This window comes from Aulonocara sp. 'chitande type north' Nkhata Bay, linkage group LG3 (assembly GCF_057382095.1).
Source record: "Aulonocara sp. 'chitande type north' Nkhata Bay isolate Kocher_YH1m ecotype deep benthic linkage group LG3, A_spYH_male_GT1.1, whole genome shotgun sequence".
Lineage (NCBI taxonomy): Eukaryota > Metazoa > Chordata > Actinopteri > Cichliformes > Cichlidae > Aulonocara > Aulonocara sp. 'chitande type north' Nkhata Bay.
The window spans coordinates 32,414,100-32,431,944 of record NC_141346.1 but is presented as its reverse complement, the minus strand read 5'-3'; the positions used below and the strand labels follow the sequence as shown (position 1 = coordinate 32,431,944).

The 17,845-nt window shown below is 42.2% G+C and overlaps 1 protein-coding gene across 1 annotated transcript in view; it reads right to left on the bottom strand.

The window, feature by feature from the left end:
* Window positions 1-16,786, bottom strand: part of shroom4 (shroom family member 4) — a 98,761-nt gene extending 81,975 nt beyond the window's left edge. The window contains exon 1 of the mRNA XM_086276909.1: window positions 16,244-16,786. Coding sequence (XP_086133035.1) covers window positions 16,244-16,366 — 123 coding nt within the window. The 5' untranslated portion in view covers window positions 16,367-16,786. The remainder of the gene's footprint in view (window positions 1-16,243) is intronic.
* Between the last annotated feature and the right edge of the window lie 1,059 nt (window positions 16,787-17,845).

Here is a 17,845-nt window from a genome sequence, read left to right as displayed (position 1 = left end):
GTGGTTACCAGGAGGCAACTAACCAATCTCTAGGACTCTGTGAATTTAAGCGATAGATTTCACTCTGACAGCCAGTAACTGTGAACAACCTCCAGCAACCACTCGCAACAGGTTAGGGAATACATGTTTCCCTGGCAACTGGTGGTTGTCAGATGGTTGCCTACAGGTCTCTAGGCCCGTGTGACCAAGGCCTTAACCAAATGTGGCTTCTAACTTTCTTTTTGAGTACACATTTTACATTCAAATGTTGCAAGCTGGGGATGTTGCAATTATAAATAACAGTTAATCCTCAGCTTATCCAAAATATCAAGTACAGCTGCTGTGGCTGAAAGATGAGTTGAGTGCTAAAGTCAAATATTTTACGTTATTATATGTAATTAAAGGTCCAAAAAAAACTCTTGTCTCAGAGACACAAACCAAACCTTATGCGAGTTTCCCAGAGATGTGTTCAATGACTCATAGAAGTAGATAGTTAGCAAAGTGTATCCCGAAACCTGAAACCTTCAGCTCCTTCCTCTGCAGTTTTCTCCACCTCTATCTTTTGATGTATTATCTCTCCATCCGTCTGTTATTCCATTCATCACCCTACAGCTAAAGGGACTGCAGACGACCCCGGTCTCCCCCTTTTTCCACTTAAATCAACTCTTCTTAGCTGACGTCTTTTTTGACATATTTGTAGGCATGACACATCCTGCCTCTGTCTTTACTCTTCATTCACCCTTTTATCCTCCTTAATCCACCATCTTCCTCCCTTCTTACATTTCTAAGAATCTGTCTGGTCCCAGTTTATCCATCTTTCCTACATTTCACTCCCATATACATCACTTCTTATCATTCTTATCCCTGTCCAACCTTACAATCGGTACATGTGCAAGCTTTACTGTCAAGTGAAATGGCTGAACTCATAATTCTACATCTAAAACCTGCTCTTTGAGGCTCATGGAGGCAGTTAGCTAAGTTTAAATTTTATCTAGAGTTGCAATGATGAGTTAATCAGCAAATAACTCCCTTTTCAAGACAAGTTCCCAAGAGGAATAATTTAAATTTGGGGCGTTTGCACCACCTGTCACACAAAAGGAGACATTAGATGGAGATTTTTCACAGTTATGTAAGGTTGTTTTTACACCACTACATAATTTAAGATGCAGTCTAGTGTAGTCTTTCATCTTTTCCTCTAAAAAATTTATTTATATGACTGGTTGATTTAATTAACATTCAAAAACCACTTTTTCCCACTACAACAACAACAGAACCTGCACTATTTTCTAGTTTTGGTTATTTTAGTCATTAAATTTATCACAGCTGTAGCTTTAGTGTCAGTAGGAGTTGTTTCAGTATTTAGTTTGTCTCCCACAATGGTCCAAATGTTGTCTGAGGCATTTTTGTTTTTAATGTGAAAGATAGACTTGAGACACCACAATCCCTCTCATTTGTCTGTTTGGGGACAGTGACAGCGAATATTGATTATCAGCAGCTTTAATCAGCTTTCAGAAACCAGACTCCAACTGAAACCCAGCAGATGAATAAACAATCTGGGCAAAACTCCTCATAAATCCTAACCTAGAGGAATGCAACACACCCACTGTCGCCCTCCTCCCTGCACCCACAGACTTTGGTTCCCTACTCAGAAGCTCCACTCGTCCCATTTCCAATGAAGATAGAACACGAGGGGAGAAATCCCACTTAACATCCCTCTAAGTAACCCACGTTGCCTGACAAGGACGGAGGAGCAAGACGAAGGGATGAAAGGACTTTTCCTTCAGACGCCACCGATGAGAGACAGGAGGGACGGCGATGGAGGAGCAATCGCACAAAGAGAGTTTTGTGTCATTTTAGACCTCAAACTGGAGTCGCCTCGCCGGGCTAGCTACAAGTATGGACCGCATTGCGTGGTGGAATTTGTGTGTGGGGTACATTCTTCGGTTTGGGGCATGGCTACGCTGCAATAAACTGTAAACATATAAACACAGACGCAGAGAAACGCACACAAATTATTCCTGTAACAGCCCTTCTTAATCCGACATAATAGCTCGGAAACTGCTTCTAAGAGTTGAGGAAAATAGCTGCGCTGCGGTCAGTGGAAAATGTTATAGAAAGGAGCCGAAAGCCAAGAACAAGGTGGGATTAAAGGAACGCGGTAATCAAGGCAATCCACTTCAATAAACTGTGAAATGAGGTAAACTGGGACCGCAACCAGAAACAACTGGGACTGCGATCAGAAAGCAGCTGTCCATTAATGTGACCATTGTTTCACTCATTTGTCAATCAAGTGTTTGGTCTATTGAAGATCAGAAAATATCTCTCATCACTTTCAGTGTCTTGGTTTGTCCACAATGACTATAACAGAAAGCAACCAATCAACTAATGAACAAATCCATCAGAGTTTTGTGTGTCAGCGCCAGAAGTACGAGTCGTTTAAGTTTAATTTTTTTTTAATCATTTTTTTACTGTTAAAAGCCAGTTAACTGCTGGATCTGTTAACATGCCACCAGGGTTAGGAAGCGAAATCACCGTAACTATCATAAAACATGTTTTTACAGTGGAGTTTTTTTTACTGAAGCCTAAAATAAACTAAAAATCAGATTAGTTTAGTAAATAGGTTAGTTAATCAGATTTTGTTAAAAGATAATCAAATGCAACTCGTCACTATAAATATCCTGTTTTGTCCATTTAAAGTAGCAACATTTACAAGGGTTCAGTTTGCAGTAATGAATGGCTAGAATAAGCTAATGGTGTCACTAATATCTCCAGCTTTTAATTTCAGGTCATGTTTCCCAAAATAAACATATTTTAACCCTGGAGAACCCAAGGGGTCAGATCCGGCCCCATTGGTTTACTAGGGAACCCATGGGGTCAAATTTGACCCCATGGGTTCTCCAGGGTTAACCCATGTTACTGAAAAAAAACCAGTAATAATAATAATAATAATAATCATAATAATAATAAGTTGGCCTTGAGTTGCCAACACTGGAGGAGCTAAAATTGGCTTGCCAAAACTTGCTTTAAAAAAAACAAAAACAAAAACCTGATGACTGCATGCAGAATATTACATGTTATATTTTGGGACATGGGAAGCTCCAACTGTTAAAATAACTAATGTTGTCTGTGTGACAAACCCCTTTCGTCTGGTCGCTTATTCGCAGGGGATCGTCACAGAGGATAGCACCACATGTTTGATTTGGCAGTTTCGTTTGATGCTAGACGCCCTTCCTGACTGATTTATGTCTCCAAACTGAATCAAACTTTTGCTTGTTCAACGAATGTACTAACCAGTACACAGTGAAGCCAATACACCAACTGCTGTTGCCTTCCTAAACAGCAGTACATACCAGAAATCACATCCGCTTGCTGGTGCTGTTTCAGCCGGTCCTGGACCTCAGTGTGTATGATTGGTTTTTAAGGATATGTCAGTGCAGAAGCTCAGAGAATCTCTGTGCTCTTTAAATCACAACAGATGAGACTTTCTTTGACTTCTTGACTTGATGCTGACGCAGAGGTTTTGTCTGCGTGGTGACCACTATCGCCCGGAAGCAGACTGCAGCATTGGAGTAAATGGTGACATCACCACTTTGAGGGTGACACAGTGGATCTTTTAGCAGAACACCAAAGACAAAAAAAACAAAAACAAAACAAAACAGGTAAACAGTCTTTACCCCCTATGTGGTCAGCTGATATTTGTCCACTCGTTCAGTGCTGACAGTAATTTAAATTATACATTATTATTAGTGTTTCTACACACAGTTTGCTTTAAACAAATGCCAAACCTACTTTTTCTTTTTTTAAAATCAATCAATTAGAATGTCACCATCCTTACACTTAATTTCAAAGTTCAGGAGCTTCTAACAAGCTAGTCCCAGCCCTTCCCATCTTATGTTTTTCCTATCAGCTGTCTCATTGGCCAGGTCGTTGTTATGGTGATCCTTGATTGTCTCACTTTAGAGTCATTATAGAGTGACTCGAACGAGCAGCAGGTGGACAGCTCTCCACCTACGTGGGCCGGGTCCTCAGAAGGTCGGGTAGGCCGGAAGTAAACGGCTGTGAAATTGGACGGTCTAGCCTTCTGATTAGCGTCACCGCTGTCTCGCTGGAGTTTAATAAACTCGGCCGTCTGCTCCTTGCTATCTAAAATATAACAGGACACTGGCGTAAATTCTCGACCGTCTCACACTTCTGTTCAATCAGTTTTCTGTTTGACATTTATTCAGCTGTGTGAAAAGTTTGGCTGGGCCGCGCTATGAATTCTGGGATATGGTGGACCACGAAGGACACACCCGACCCATCCTTCAAATTCAGGGAAAAGGAGGACGCATTTGTCGGCTGCATTCGGAGGAGTCTACGAATTTGGACAGCCTTCGGCGCGTCGCTGTGACGTAATCGGTCTACATATACGTCCTCAGGAGGATGCAGCCCATGAATCTGGACATGACCTATGTCTCTCTCTTTCACCAACAGCACTGCTCTGTCTTCTTCTGTGGGATCCAGATGCCAAGGAAACACATTTGCGTGCACTGTGAGCACGTGACTTGTTTCTGTTTGCTTCAACCTCAGTCTCAGTCTCAGCTCTGATGCTGAATCTCAGCACAGTCAGCTTAACTCCGGGCTCTGCATTATGATTTTATGACTGAACTCTGATAACAGAGCACACTTTAAAAATTTTGTTTTTATTTCTCTGAGCATCCTAAACAAGAACAAAGTCACTAAAATGAGACTGCTGTAGGTAAGCGATAAAGGCTGCAATCACCCTGAGGGTGCGCTGCAACTGGAGAACAGCCTAATTTGCTTGTGCTTCGTCTATTTGCATGTGTTTTCCCCAAACAGAGGAGCGCTGAGCTCTCAGGGCCCTGACAGGAGAGGAGTGAGTGTTACTGTGACTTCCTCATGATTGTAGGCATTCAACTAAAATTCAACTGATTGTTGTCAAAAACTGTTTTCCATCATATCAACATTTCATGTGTAATCTGAGCTAAGAAAAGATGGCTGAGGTGTGTGTGGGTGTGTGTCCTGCCCCTCAAGTGAGGGGCTAAAAGGGGGAATGCCTGACAAAAATAACAAGAATTGCAGCAGCCTCGAAACTGCAATGATATAATTTTGCTCGAGGGCAAGTTTCACTACACAAACAGGGGTTTTCTTCGTGTATCTTTGTGAGCACTGGTCTCATTAGCAGGCCCTTACGTTGGGATCTGTTTTATGATTCAGGTGTAGGTTATTGTTGGGCACTTATTTGTGATGCTTAAGGTAAGGGCTTCATTATGTCAGCACGGATCCTCACATAGCTACAAAGTGTGTGTGTGTGCGCGCGTGTGTGTGTGCGCCTCCAGACGTAGCCTAAAAGAAACCACCAAAGGCTCCACAGATCAGAGACAGAAGCATTCCAGCCCCACCCAAACACATGCGCACAGCTGTCTACAACTTCACCTACTCACAAGCTACATGTTTCCCTCAACCAACCGTTTATCTCAAACATTTCATGTGTTAACTCCATCTGAATTATTTTCTGTGGTCAGGCCTCACAGTGTGGCTACAAGTCATCTGTGAAACACGATAACCTACAAAGAAAAAAGGCATGAAAACCGGGGTGTTTATACCAGTTTCTTGCATGAGCTTTCGAGTGAATATCAAGAATTCGTCCCGTAATATCAGAGCGAGCAATGCAGTGCTGAAGTAACTGCATGAGAAAATAAGAGAGGAAACAGAAAGGTGACCTCATGCTGTGTCCTTACTATTGCACCTTAATCATTAGATACACACTTGAAATGTGGCAGTCTGTCGTGAGAGGATGAGAGGTGAAAATGTCTTTATGAAACTTTAAGTCAAGTCGATTCCTTTCCAAGCTCCTAGGACCACTGGGACCTGGATGATAGAGAACCTACACAGACATAACCTTAAACTACAGTTCTTCAAGAGCCTGTGTGCTGATCTCTGCCTTCGTTAACTGCTGAAGCCCAGGCTCTGGCTGCTGGGCTGGAGTCTGAATGCACTCAGCTTTAAAATCACTCAGAGTTCTTGGCTAGCTTTACTTTAGCATGTTGTGTGTGCAGGTGCTTACACAGAGCCAAAGTTATCTCACCTTCTCTCAATCTGATTTTTAAGTTATCATGTCATGTGTACCTTTGGTGGAATGGCACCATCAGTGGCCATGTTATGTTGGAAGAATTGCAGGGAAAGTTACTGAAAGCATGCATTTATATGTAGGAAACTCAACTAATCACAAGAAAAAAACTGTTACAGTGTCAAATTAAAACATGTTGTTCATTTTCACTAATTATAGCGTATTTTTTCATAATGTTAAGAGTTTGATTTTAAAATGGTCTGGTTTTGACTCAATTCAGTTTTGTTTTGTCTGAAAAATGGTCCAAAAACTAAGAAGAAAAGCTGAAAACCAACAAAAAATATTCATATCTGATAGGCAGTAAAACGTGGATTTTTTTGGCTCTGCTTTTGCTTCATAAATGAACAAAAAAAGAAAAAAAAACCCTCATAAAGTAAAGTTCAGTACAAGTTGCTGGAAACATGAATACTCCCACATTTTTTCTGCCGCCCTCTCATCAATGCACTCTACTGTGCTGCTGTGCGCTGTTACTGCACAACATATGTTTTTGGTTAGGTAGGACAGTTAGCAAAGCAGGGCAGTGGACAGGAAAAACACACACACACACACACAACACACACACACAGAGTAGGTACAATAGCATCTCTATCTGATGGCATCTTTATCTACCCCCCTCTGAGAAGACTGCTACTGGAGGCTACCTTTACTGGAATGCAGGGGGAAAACACACACACACACACACACACACACACACACACACACACACCAGCTGTTTACAACCTCAAGACAGCTGGCTGCATACCTTTGACCAAATGTCAAAACATTCCTTTGTAAAAATCCCTGAGTTTTCTGTTTCTGTCGTCAGCAAAACAAAAAGCAAAACAAGAAAAATATCAGCTGGGAATCTCAGATTCTTGCTGTTTTGAAACTCATTGTGCTGGAATGCTCCCCACAAGAAATGCAGCTTGATTTCCAGCAGTAGAAGAAGGAGAAAAATCCCTCTTAGCCACAAATCAAAAACATCAAACTCTTTTGGAGGCTCACCCCTTTGTGCCAACATGTACTGATTTACAGTTTGGATTAAGATGAGACGGTCTTAAAGTGCCAAAAACCCTGCAACAATGTGCCATTACCTGCTCTGCTTCAACTGCACTAGATTAACAATTTTAAGCAGACAAAACTGATCATTTAAAGGAGTTTTACCAGTTTATATCCTTATTTATCCTGTGATAAAGCCATTAAATCTAGATCCTGGATTCCCAGATTTCCTTATGATCTCAACTGTTGTGAAAATAGTAGATTAAGTACACTACCGTGCTAATGCCAAACTTTGTTAATTACTCCTGATTAACTTCAAAAGTCATCCAGATCCACAAAAATGTGAGGCATTAGTGCAAAAACAGGCACGAGTTCATGACCAGACAGTAGGGTGATAATCAGATAAAAATAAAGAAACACCCAATGAAATTTTCTCCACTGCAGGAGTCATATCATGGTCTTCGCTGGGTTTGTGAAGACTCCACAAAGCTCTGCATAATTTTACTCTGAGGGAGCCCAACTTAAAAACAGCTCGGTCAGAGTTCAGCCGTTGGAAAACACAGCACCAAAGCTACCTCCTGCTGCCGGTCAGTGCAGCGCTGCTGGTTTCGGTGGTTGCGCGGCCTGGGAGATTGGCCGAGAGTTTGCCGGCTGAGTGAGAGGAGACTGGAGATGGTGATGGGAATGGAGACCCAGCTTTATGCAACACCTGGACCACAATGAAAATGGACCGTAAACAAGCAAGAGTACAGCTCCCAGAACAGTACAGGCTCTTAACTCTTTTCCTAGGCTGACAACTGAAGGAACACCAGACCAATCTGAACATGCAATTTGAATTATTACTCTTTGTTTTGGCGTGCTTCACCCTCAAGTGATAGACTGTGGTCATGTATTACGCCAGCTGCTTATTCACATGATTTGTTCTTAAAATTTTAATCGAGAGTGTTTCCTTCAAACTATTTCTACAATTTTTCGGTTTTTTTGCAGTAATGAGCATGTAAGAGAGAGAGCTCAGGTCGAGCAGTTTGGAGACAAAATTAGGAAGTGTCAGTGGATATTTTTGACAAAGGGTGTTGAAGATGAAGCTGCCAGGCAGGTGAAAAAGAGGAAGACCACGGAGAAACTTATGGATGTAGTGAAGAAGGACATGCAGAGGGTTGGTGTGACAGAGGAAGACAGGGTGAGATGGACCCTGATGGTGCTTAAGTGCTTTGAGGGCTTGTCAACGAAGGTATTTGGGACCAACTGTATCTTGTAAAATATATTTGGACAAGGCTATTGACTTGTAACTGCTAATCTGTTCACTCAGGTCCTTCCTATTTAGTGTTTTCCCAAAATTAACCTGGTTAGGTTGTTGCTTTGAGGGTCCTCAATTTCAGTGATGTCAGTCACAAGTCTCTCGTAGCGTAAGCAACAACTTCAAGTCCTTTTTTATCTTTGTCCACTGGGAGCTGGAGGGTCACTCCAATCAGCACTTGTAATGGCTCAAACCTGGCTGTGCGTTTATGCTTTGCCGAGTCTACACCAGGTGTCCCCAATCCCAGTCCACGAGGGCCGGTGTCCCTGCAGGTTTTAGATCTCACCCTGGGTCAACACACCTGAATCACATGATTAGTTCATTACCAGGCCTCTGGAGAAGTTCAAGACATGTTGCGAAGGTAATTTATCCATTTAAATCAGCTGTGTTGGATCAAGGACACCTAAAACCTGCAGGGACACCGGCCCTCGTGGACTGGGATTGGGGACACCTGGTCTACACACAGTTTTGTAGACCATTATCTACATGTTGTAGCTGTTAAGTGCTACCAGAGGGCGGTGTCACAAACAACCGACCTTGATGTTCGCAGGGCTCCAGAGGCACCAGCAGCTTCAAATATGTGTTTGCTGCTTTGTAATGGCCTTTTAGCAGCTGCTCTCTTAATCTGATGTATTTGTCTGGCAGAAACCTTCCTCATTGTGTCTTTATCCGCACGAACCCATGTGTGCTCTGGCTCAGCCACAGATCTCTTAACATTATGGTGATCATGCTTAAATTTTCGTGAAATATCGAAGGTTTTCATTACGTGTCCAAGGCATTCAACTATTTCACTCTTTTCAGCAGCAGAGAGATCCTTTTTCCCTTCCTATGTTGCTTGAAAATGCTGGTCTGCTTAATAATGTGGAACATCCTTCTTTAGTAGTTTTTCCTTTAATTGGGCTGACCTGGCAACTAATGATCACAGGTGTCCGAGATTGTTTTCAGTGATACAAAGAGTCCCGAGACACAATTCCATCCATGGGTTTAATTGAAAAACAACTTATTTAATCTTTATGACACTTCAACACAATTTGCATAATAATTTGGCACACGGTGTATTTATTTGTCCCTGCATCTCCGCTGCTGCGTCCCGCTGTTACTGTGTTTATATTCAGGCTAGATTCTCCTTCTCTCAGTCTCAGTGCACCTCCTGTTACTTGTCCTCACGCATACGTCACGTGTGGAACTAACCAGAGACAGATGAAGTGAAATAATGTTAATGGCCTTGGTGACAACACATTATGTTCCAGTAAAAGTTTCCAAACTAGCGTTACACCAAGCGTATCGACAGCAGGAGACAGAAAAGCATCATGTCTGCTCTTTTGACCACAGCTTGGTTCGATCTCGGGAGGAGACACAAATCCCTTTGGGGTTGCGTGAGGAAGGGCATCCGGGATAAAACTCACTGCCAAATCAAATATGCAGAGCTACCCACTGTGGTGACCCCTTGTGAATAAGGGAGCAGCTGAAAGCAGCTTTTAGTCTATGATCTGAATCCGGTCTTCAGGTGTTCTTTATAATGACCAAATTCTATTATTAAAAGGTACAACTATTGTACATCTGAGTAAAAGACACCCTCAGTTTTTTTGGAGGAACTGAAGGCCTTTCCCCCCCTGAGTTGGCTAAAAGAAAGCTTCCATTTATTATCAAGAAATTCAACCTGAATGAGCAGAGTTTGTTTTTTAAACTGCAACCAGTCTGGTTTGACTCATTAAGACAAATTTGTCTGAAAAACGGTCAAAACATTAAGCAGATTACGCTATGAATTCAAAAAAATAGCAAATATTTGTATATGATAGGCAGTAAACAATGAATTTTTGAAATTTTTGCTCTTTTTTTGCTTTATAAATTAACTGAAACATCCTCCTCATGAAGTAAACACCAAAGTAATTAAATAGCAGCTAGTTAGTAGTAATAGTAGTATTAAATAATGGTAAAGTTCATGTTTCTTCACTATCTACTATAGAAATTTCTGTTTTTATAGAAGTTTTTTTCAAAGAAAAGAGTCAAATTTCAGAAAGACAGTACAAACATTTTTCTGTACAAAGAAAACAAGTTTCTTAAAATTTAAGCTCAAAGAGTCGTGCTGAGAGATTTATTTCTCCAGCAAGATTTCTTTATCACACAGAAAAACAGATGAACTGTTGCCCTTCCTTTTGTAACATTCAGATTTCTCAGGCATTAAATGTGTAGTTAATCTTCTTTGCACTGACAGAAAGGAGAGTTTCACTGGTCTGGCTGTATTTGGCCCCTCCTGACTTACACAGTCTGCAATGGAGCACCTGATATAAGGTCAACATTTGGAGGCATTCTGTAAAAATGCTAAATTGCACAATGCAGTCTGAGATCTTTTAGATAGCAAACATGTCGGGTGTGCAAGAGCTTCGGTGGGAAAAACAATCTAAAGCACAGCAGTAAAGTGGGCAACTGGTATCCATCTAAAAACCTCAGCAGAGTTGAAAACATGAGCCATTAAATTTAATTCTGAGCATGACCAATTACCGTGCTGTATGCAAAAAGACTCAATTAGCCACTATAACTTAAAACCGCCCCTCAAACTGTGACCAAAGCAAGATCTTTAAAGCCAAAGATGGATTTCTTTTAGATGTGCAACGATCCCATTGGAGCGTCGTCTCACGGTCAGCCACCGCAGAGCAGCCTAAAAAAACCTGTTGAGGAGGCACAGAGACAGAAACAGCAGAGAGCTCGCAGTAGATCATAAAACCACACATGAAAGCGAGCTGACAGCGCCGCGGCAGCTGCTCTGTCAAACACAAAAATGAAAGGAACTCATCACTTAGTCTTCCAAAACTACAAAGGACATAACAAATGTCACACAACATACGGGTCTGACAACCAGTAGGGCTTTTAATGAGACGTCACCCTAAAACACACCTGTGTGACTGTAAGTAGGAGTTTCTATCACTCGTACAATAAAATTCATGCTTCTTTGACTGCGTTCTGTGCATTTTTATTCAGTTTAATCTCCGCTAACTGAATTTTATTATTACATTTCTCAGGAAACTATGACGTGTGGTTTGTTTGAAAAACAATATTTAAAAATACCTGAAAAACGAAGCTTGGCATTAAACCGACGCTCTGTCAACATGTTAGAAAGTTTGAAAAAGTGTCTGATGTTGGATTTTTATTGTCAGAAATACGTCGTTTTAATGGATAACCAGTGTGTTTGTCGAAGACTTGGCGGGCCTTCTTGAACTCTCTCTTCTGTGCACCATTGAAGCGCGCCAAGTTAAATCATGTCCGCAGCCAACAGGTGCTAATTTAAGACTTCTTCATGGGCTTTGTATTTATTTTAAAAGTCGAGTGGAAAGATTAAAATAATGAGGTGGTGAAAAGGCTTTTAACCGTTCAAGTTTTTGTTTTCCCTTCCTCTCTGGCACACCGATTCAGCTCACCTACCACATGGAGGACGTTTTCCAGCTTCAAACTAAAATACCTCTATTTACTTTGTTCCTATTTTCACTCCTTACTGGAGTATGTTGAGCTTTTTACATGGCATTTTATCACTTATTGAGATTTTATTTAATTTCACCATTTCCCTCTACTTCATTGAGCTATAGCAATAGCCTAGGTGTTTACACATTCACTTGACAAGCAAAAGGTTGCAAGTTTGATTCCAGATAGAGAGACAAACAGGTCTTCTTTGGATGTCATCCATGCAAGCCTTTATTGAGCTATAGGCTCTCAAAAATCTGATTTACTTACCAACATAACCAGAAACCATCACCATCAGTGCCCTGGCCCCAATTAAACACATGAAGATGTAGAAACAAACTAATAAAGTGCTTTTGACTCGCCTTTAGGCTTTCCCAGATGCACCGTGACTCATTTTTCCTCACCTCTATTTTCACCAAAGCATGTTTACGTCTCGATTGACCGACTGGCTGAAAAGCACTGGTAAGAGGCTCAAAGACCAAGTCGCTGAACGGCTGAGCGAGCAGCAAAGCCAACGAGTGACCGACCAACTTTAAACAAAACCTCAAACTCACCGTGTCATCACACAGCTGATCACTGGCTGAAAGGACACCATAGTATTCCAGTCTGGGAAATCGACACACTCACACACACACTCACACACACACACACACACCCACAGAGAGTAGTAATTAGTTATGCTCCTGGTGAAATGTTGACCAAATGGCTTACATCCCTCTGCTGTCTCAGACTGGAGAAGCCAACCCTCCCCCTCCTGCAGCACACACACATTCTTCAAAACACAGACACTGTGAAAAGGGCACCAGGCTGTTCCATAAAGACACGCTGCTGAATGACACTTGTATCCACATTAAAACTTTTCAGGCATAAATCCTGAGAAAAGGAAACTTTTTAAATGTGAGAAACCTGTAAGAAGATCTGACTGAAACAAACAACGCTTTAATGACCTATTGTTGCCTCACTCGTTTTTCATTAACTGCTTGTTAAATAGAGGTATACTGTTGTAACCGACACACACCCGAGGGATTACCTATCTCATCCGATCTGGGAGCGCCTTGGGAACCCAAGGATAGTGGGGGCAACAGCATTCAGCATAAAAGCAAGCAAACTGAAAGAAGGTGCACCCATGCTTCGCTTTTTGACAACATATATCAAAACAGTGATCAGCCGCCTCTCCACCAAGTTCCTCAACCCAAAGACGAACTCCAACTCCACCATGCTGGACTGTAGCTGACTACTACAACTGAACTCTTGTTCTCCTCCAGTGAGCCTCTGATTGTACAGATAAGACGCCCGCTTCACACGTCACTGAGCCAGCATTTAGCTCTGTGAGGCACGAGTCCCAGCTCTCCACCTGCTTCAGGATCTGGTTGGTGTGACTCTAAAGTGTGCAACAGATTGCCAGAGTTGCACCATGTCATCAATGTATCAACAATGTAATTTCATTAAAATGCCACAGCGACGTTGAGTTCAGCGAAGGTGATCAATAACGTTTAAGCCTCAACAAAATCTAAGTGGCGTTAACAAAAGGAACAAATCACCCCTTCAGAGTTCTTCCAAAGGAAGAAACTAGCAATAAAGATCAAACCAGTTTCCACGTGACGCTGTAAATCTACTTTTCTCTGCTCCATTTTAACATGGGAGTCTATGGCGATTTATACACTGTTCAAAACAGCCTCAAGTGGCCACTGGAAGAATTGCAGTTTTTGTCTTTAGGCATTGGCTTCATTTATCAGCCTGTAACCTGCTGCTTTGTACTGAGGCACAATCACAACACAGGCTGTTATCAATCTTAGTAAGCTGGAATGGGACCTTGACTTAAGATTATTTTGTAAAACAGAAATCTGTAGACAGCGAATAGATAAGATAAAGAAAGTCACAGGCTCACACAGTGCTCATCCCTCTAAATCTGTGGTCCACAGACACCGTAACGCTCTGTGTGCAGGCCCTCCCTGACCCTAAAACACATTCCACACTCACGCCTTTCACACACCTCAGCTTCACCTTCGCTCTGCCTGTCCTTCTCCCCTTTCCTTCAAGGACTTAACACTTAATCATTAAACACTCCAAACACATTTCAGCACCACACTTCCCTGTCCGTCACTCACCTTCCGAGCTGATTTTATTGTGTATCCATCTGTGTGCGAGTGTCAGCTCGCCACCGGACACAAAACAGCCACAGAGCCCAGCTTTGATTTTTATCTCCTTTAGCGGTCTCAGTCACATTTTCCCAGGGGCTATGTTACTGTGTTTCCAGATGACTGAGCCAGGTTTTCCATTCCCCCACTGTGGTCAATCTAGACGCACACCAGCCAACATTTACACCACTACCACTGCTGCTGCTGTGACTTCTCAACAGAGTGGGAAAGAGACCGAGAGAGAGAGCACGAGAGGCACTGGGAGCAGAGGTTGCATGTCCTACTTATGCACGGACCACCCCCAGCAGAACACACAGCAATAATTGCTTGTAGTAATTCAAAGACGCCCTCCTCGGTTCTACCGGCTCACCACCCGTGGCATCAAACTGTGAGACGAGAGGCTGGGAGGAAACCTTGCCCCCACCGAGCGACTTGATCTCGCAGCATGAGGTCACATCAGCTTCTGAAAGCCTGAAGGTAAAACTGCTGTCTTTAGCTTGCTGAACATCTCTTTCAGATAGGTGGCGTTTCTCGGCGATGATGCAGCCCGCCACCATTTATTACACATTTTCGTTCATCTTACTTGACAGCACAAAGTAATAGATTCTGTAGTGCATTAAGAGTCTTCAGAGGGGACACGTGCTTTGGGGGGGGGAAAGGCAACTGTTGTTCTGTGCCTAAGAATAAGCAAATGGATTAAACCTTAGCTGATTAGCTTTCAGTGCACAAACCTTACAGAGTAGCTTTCTACATCTTGGGATGGGAAGGTGGACCGGTGGATTGTCGCAGTGTCAGCAGTAAACCAGACATCATAGCGGACTGCCGCAGCAGTAAGAGAGCTGAGCCAAAAGGCCGTCTTCGTTCCAACCCCAACCAAGGATCATGAAGTCTGAGTATTGACCAAGAGAGTAACGCAGAAAAGTTTCCTCCACATAGGGTGGCTGGGCTAAGCCTTAGAGATGTCCAGAGGGCGTGTCAAAAAGGAGCCAGCTGGTTAGGATGCCTCCTTTTTAGAGGTTTTCTTTTTTCTGGCGACACCCAACTGGGAGGAGATCCTGAGGTAGACCCACTGGAGATATTATATATCGCTTGTCAGGCCTGGGAACGTTTTAGGATCTGCCAGGAGCAACTGGAAAGTTTAGTTGGGTAGAAGGATGTCTGGAATACCCTGCTGCTACTGCGATCTGACTTTGGATGGATGGATGGTTAGATGGGTCACTGTATATCATACTGCTGCTGCAGGTGAGGCAATAAATAAAAAAAGATAAAATGCCCTTTATTTTGTTTGTTTGCAAAAACATACAAATATCCTCATAAATATCATTGTAACAAACTTCCTTAAAGTATTGTGATTTAGGCTGAGGCTATATCACAAGTTGTGGATGCAGGAACGCAACCAAATACTTTTAGATGCCTTCTTGAATCTGTGCGGACACAACATCACACCGCACCAGTGCAAACTCAAGTAAAAGCATCTTAGAAACCATGTGAGGAACATGCAATGAGCACAGAGAATCACAGGATTTCATTTACAAGGATTCCCACATCCCACAAACAGCCTCACGCTGGATTATTTATGGCCCAGACCAAGTCATCTAAAGTATGACGTCTGTCAACACTTGGGCGTCTTTACCTCACATTAAATGATGTAACAAGAAGATGAACAGTCTCCTTTCATCCAGGATCCCCCCAGGCAGGAACCTTTAACCTCCAGGTTTGAAAGCACAGTGGCATTACATTGTGTGTGTGTGTGTGTGTGTGTGTGTGTGTGTGTGTGTGTGTGTGTGTGTGTGTGTGTGTTGGGGTGGGGGGGAATCAAAGACAGTGACAGCTGAGAAACATCAACCTGCACCGGATATCTGCTTTAGCCTTGGAGAATCACATGTGTTTTTTTTTCCTTCACAAAAAGAGCAGGACTTTAAACTAAGCTGTGCACAATCACTTCAGTGGAAAGTTCAAACCAGCAACCCGGGGAGCAGCTACACAGACCTGCGACAATAACCACCACAACCGCTGCTCTGTTGGGTCAGGCCTGTTGCAACAGCCACATCCTTATGAAATCCAATTCCTACATCCAATGAGAGTGCAGTGGCATACGAGTAACAAGCCAAGGGTCTAAATCTGTGCAGAAAACTTTACAGAACGCAACGTGCATTTAACACAGTGCAGCATAAGCGACTTTACACATACTTTCAGCCCGTCCAAACAGGGAGTTTTCACACACAAACACACGTATATACGCTGTCAGTTGTTATGGTCACTCACTTTGGTGATGATGAGCGGCTCCCCGTGCTCTAGCCCTCCTTTCAACGTGAACCCCCAAGGCGCGCCCCCGCTCAACTGGACCTGAATGTGGTGGAAGGAGACGAGCTGCTCCACGGTTTCCATCCTTCTCCTTCCGCTCCGTGTATCCGTTATCCCTCTCGTTTTCTTCGTCCTGCTGTCTGTGTTGTTACTGAGGTTAGCGGCGCCGGTGGCGGTAACTCTGCTTCTCCATCACCGCTGTAACATCAACGAGGAACGGATGGATTGGCTGAGGAAGAAGGACGGAGGGAGGGAGTGCAAAAGGGGGAGGGCAGAAAGTTTTCACGCGGGGCTCAAAGTTAGCAACAATTACAGTGAAATGTCGCTTTCTATTTCCGGTTAAAATGTTTAACTTGACCACAAAGTGACTTCTAGTCGAATTTTATAAAGGTAGATTTGTGTTATAACGTATCATAATCATCTTTTGGTAATACCACCTCATATACTTAGCTTTTAACGCGAAAATTTCACATTACATTAGCTTTTATTTTTATATCCACACAACCTATTTCCGGTCTAATATTCACAAAATTCCCACGGCAACAAACTTTGGGAAAACTTTTACAACGCGAGGTAGGCGGGGACTTCTCCCACTAGCCAAACGCCTCGATTTGACCGATGGAAAGCTCGGCCAATGAGAGAGCGGCTTTCGGACGTATCTTCCAATACGATGGGCCAAAGAGGCAGAAGTTGTGAGGGCGCCTCCCGCTGTATTGTTAACAGCATCAGGCGGTAAGCAGCAGAACGAGAGGACAGTCCTGGGCTTTTATTTGAAACAGGAGATCCACTGCGAAAACTATCAGCTCATTTTAAGCCGCCATCTCCACATATAATTGCATGATTTAATGCAAGAGAGCTGCTTCACTATAATTTTGCTGTATAACGTAATACTGCAGGCCTCTGAAGAGCAGATTGTAGCCATATCAAAGGAAATCACTCCTAAGATAAACTGTGTAAAACACTTTTGTTTAGCAAATATTGAGAAAGACAGAAAAAGTACAGACGTCTTTAAGTTCAATTTGTCTTGATTTACTAGCCAAGGAATCCCATAAAGTTGATTTTGTTCGTCTGAATGCAGCGTTTTTAGCAGGAGAAACGTTTAGTCATTCAAGTGACATGCAAAGTTCCTCAATGTGAGAGGAAAGTCATGGACAGGTGGGTGACATAATAAAGCATATTTTATACCATAATGAAGTGAATATATATATATATATATATATATATATATATATATTAATTTATGTGGTCTGGACATTGCTGGAAACATCTGAGATATTTTAATAAAGTTCTATTTATTTTAATAAATATATATTTAATTTAATAAAGTAAATATTTAATCATATGTATTGTTTATTTTATTAATATACATTGTATTTAATGAGTTTTTTATAGTTAAATATGTTTTTTTAATAATGTGTTTTAATTAATAACTTTTAAAAAATAACCTTTTCTCTGTTTTAGTGTAGAAAAAGTTGCACATTATAATTTAAAATCTTGTTCCCGTTGAGGCTGAGCTTACTAAAGGAATGGGAAAAGTGTGAATTAGCACTCAGTCCAGATATT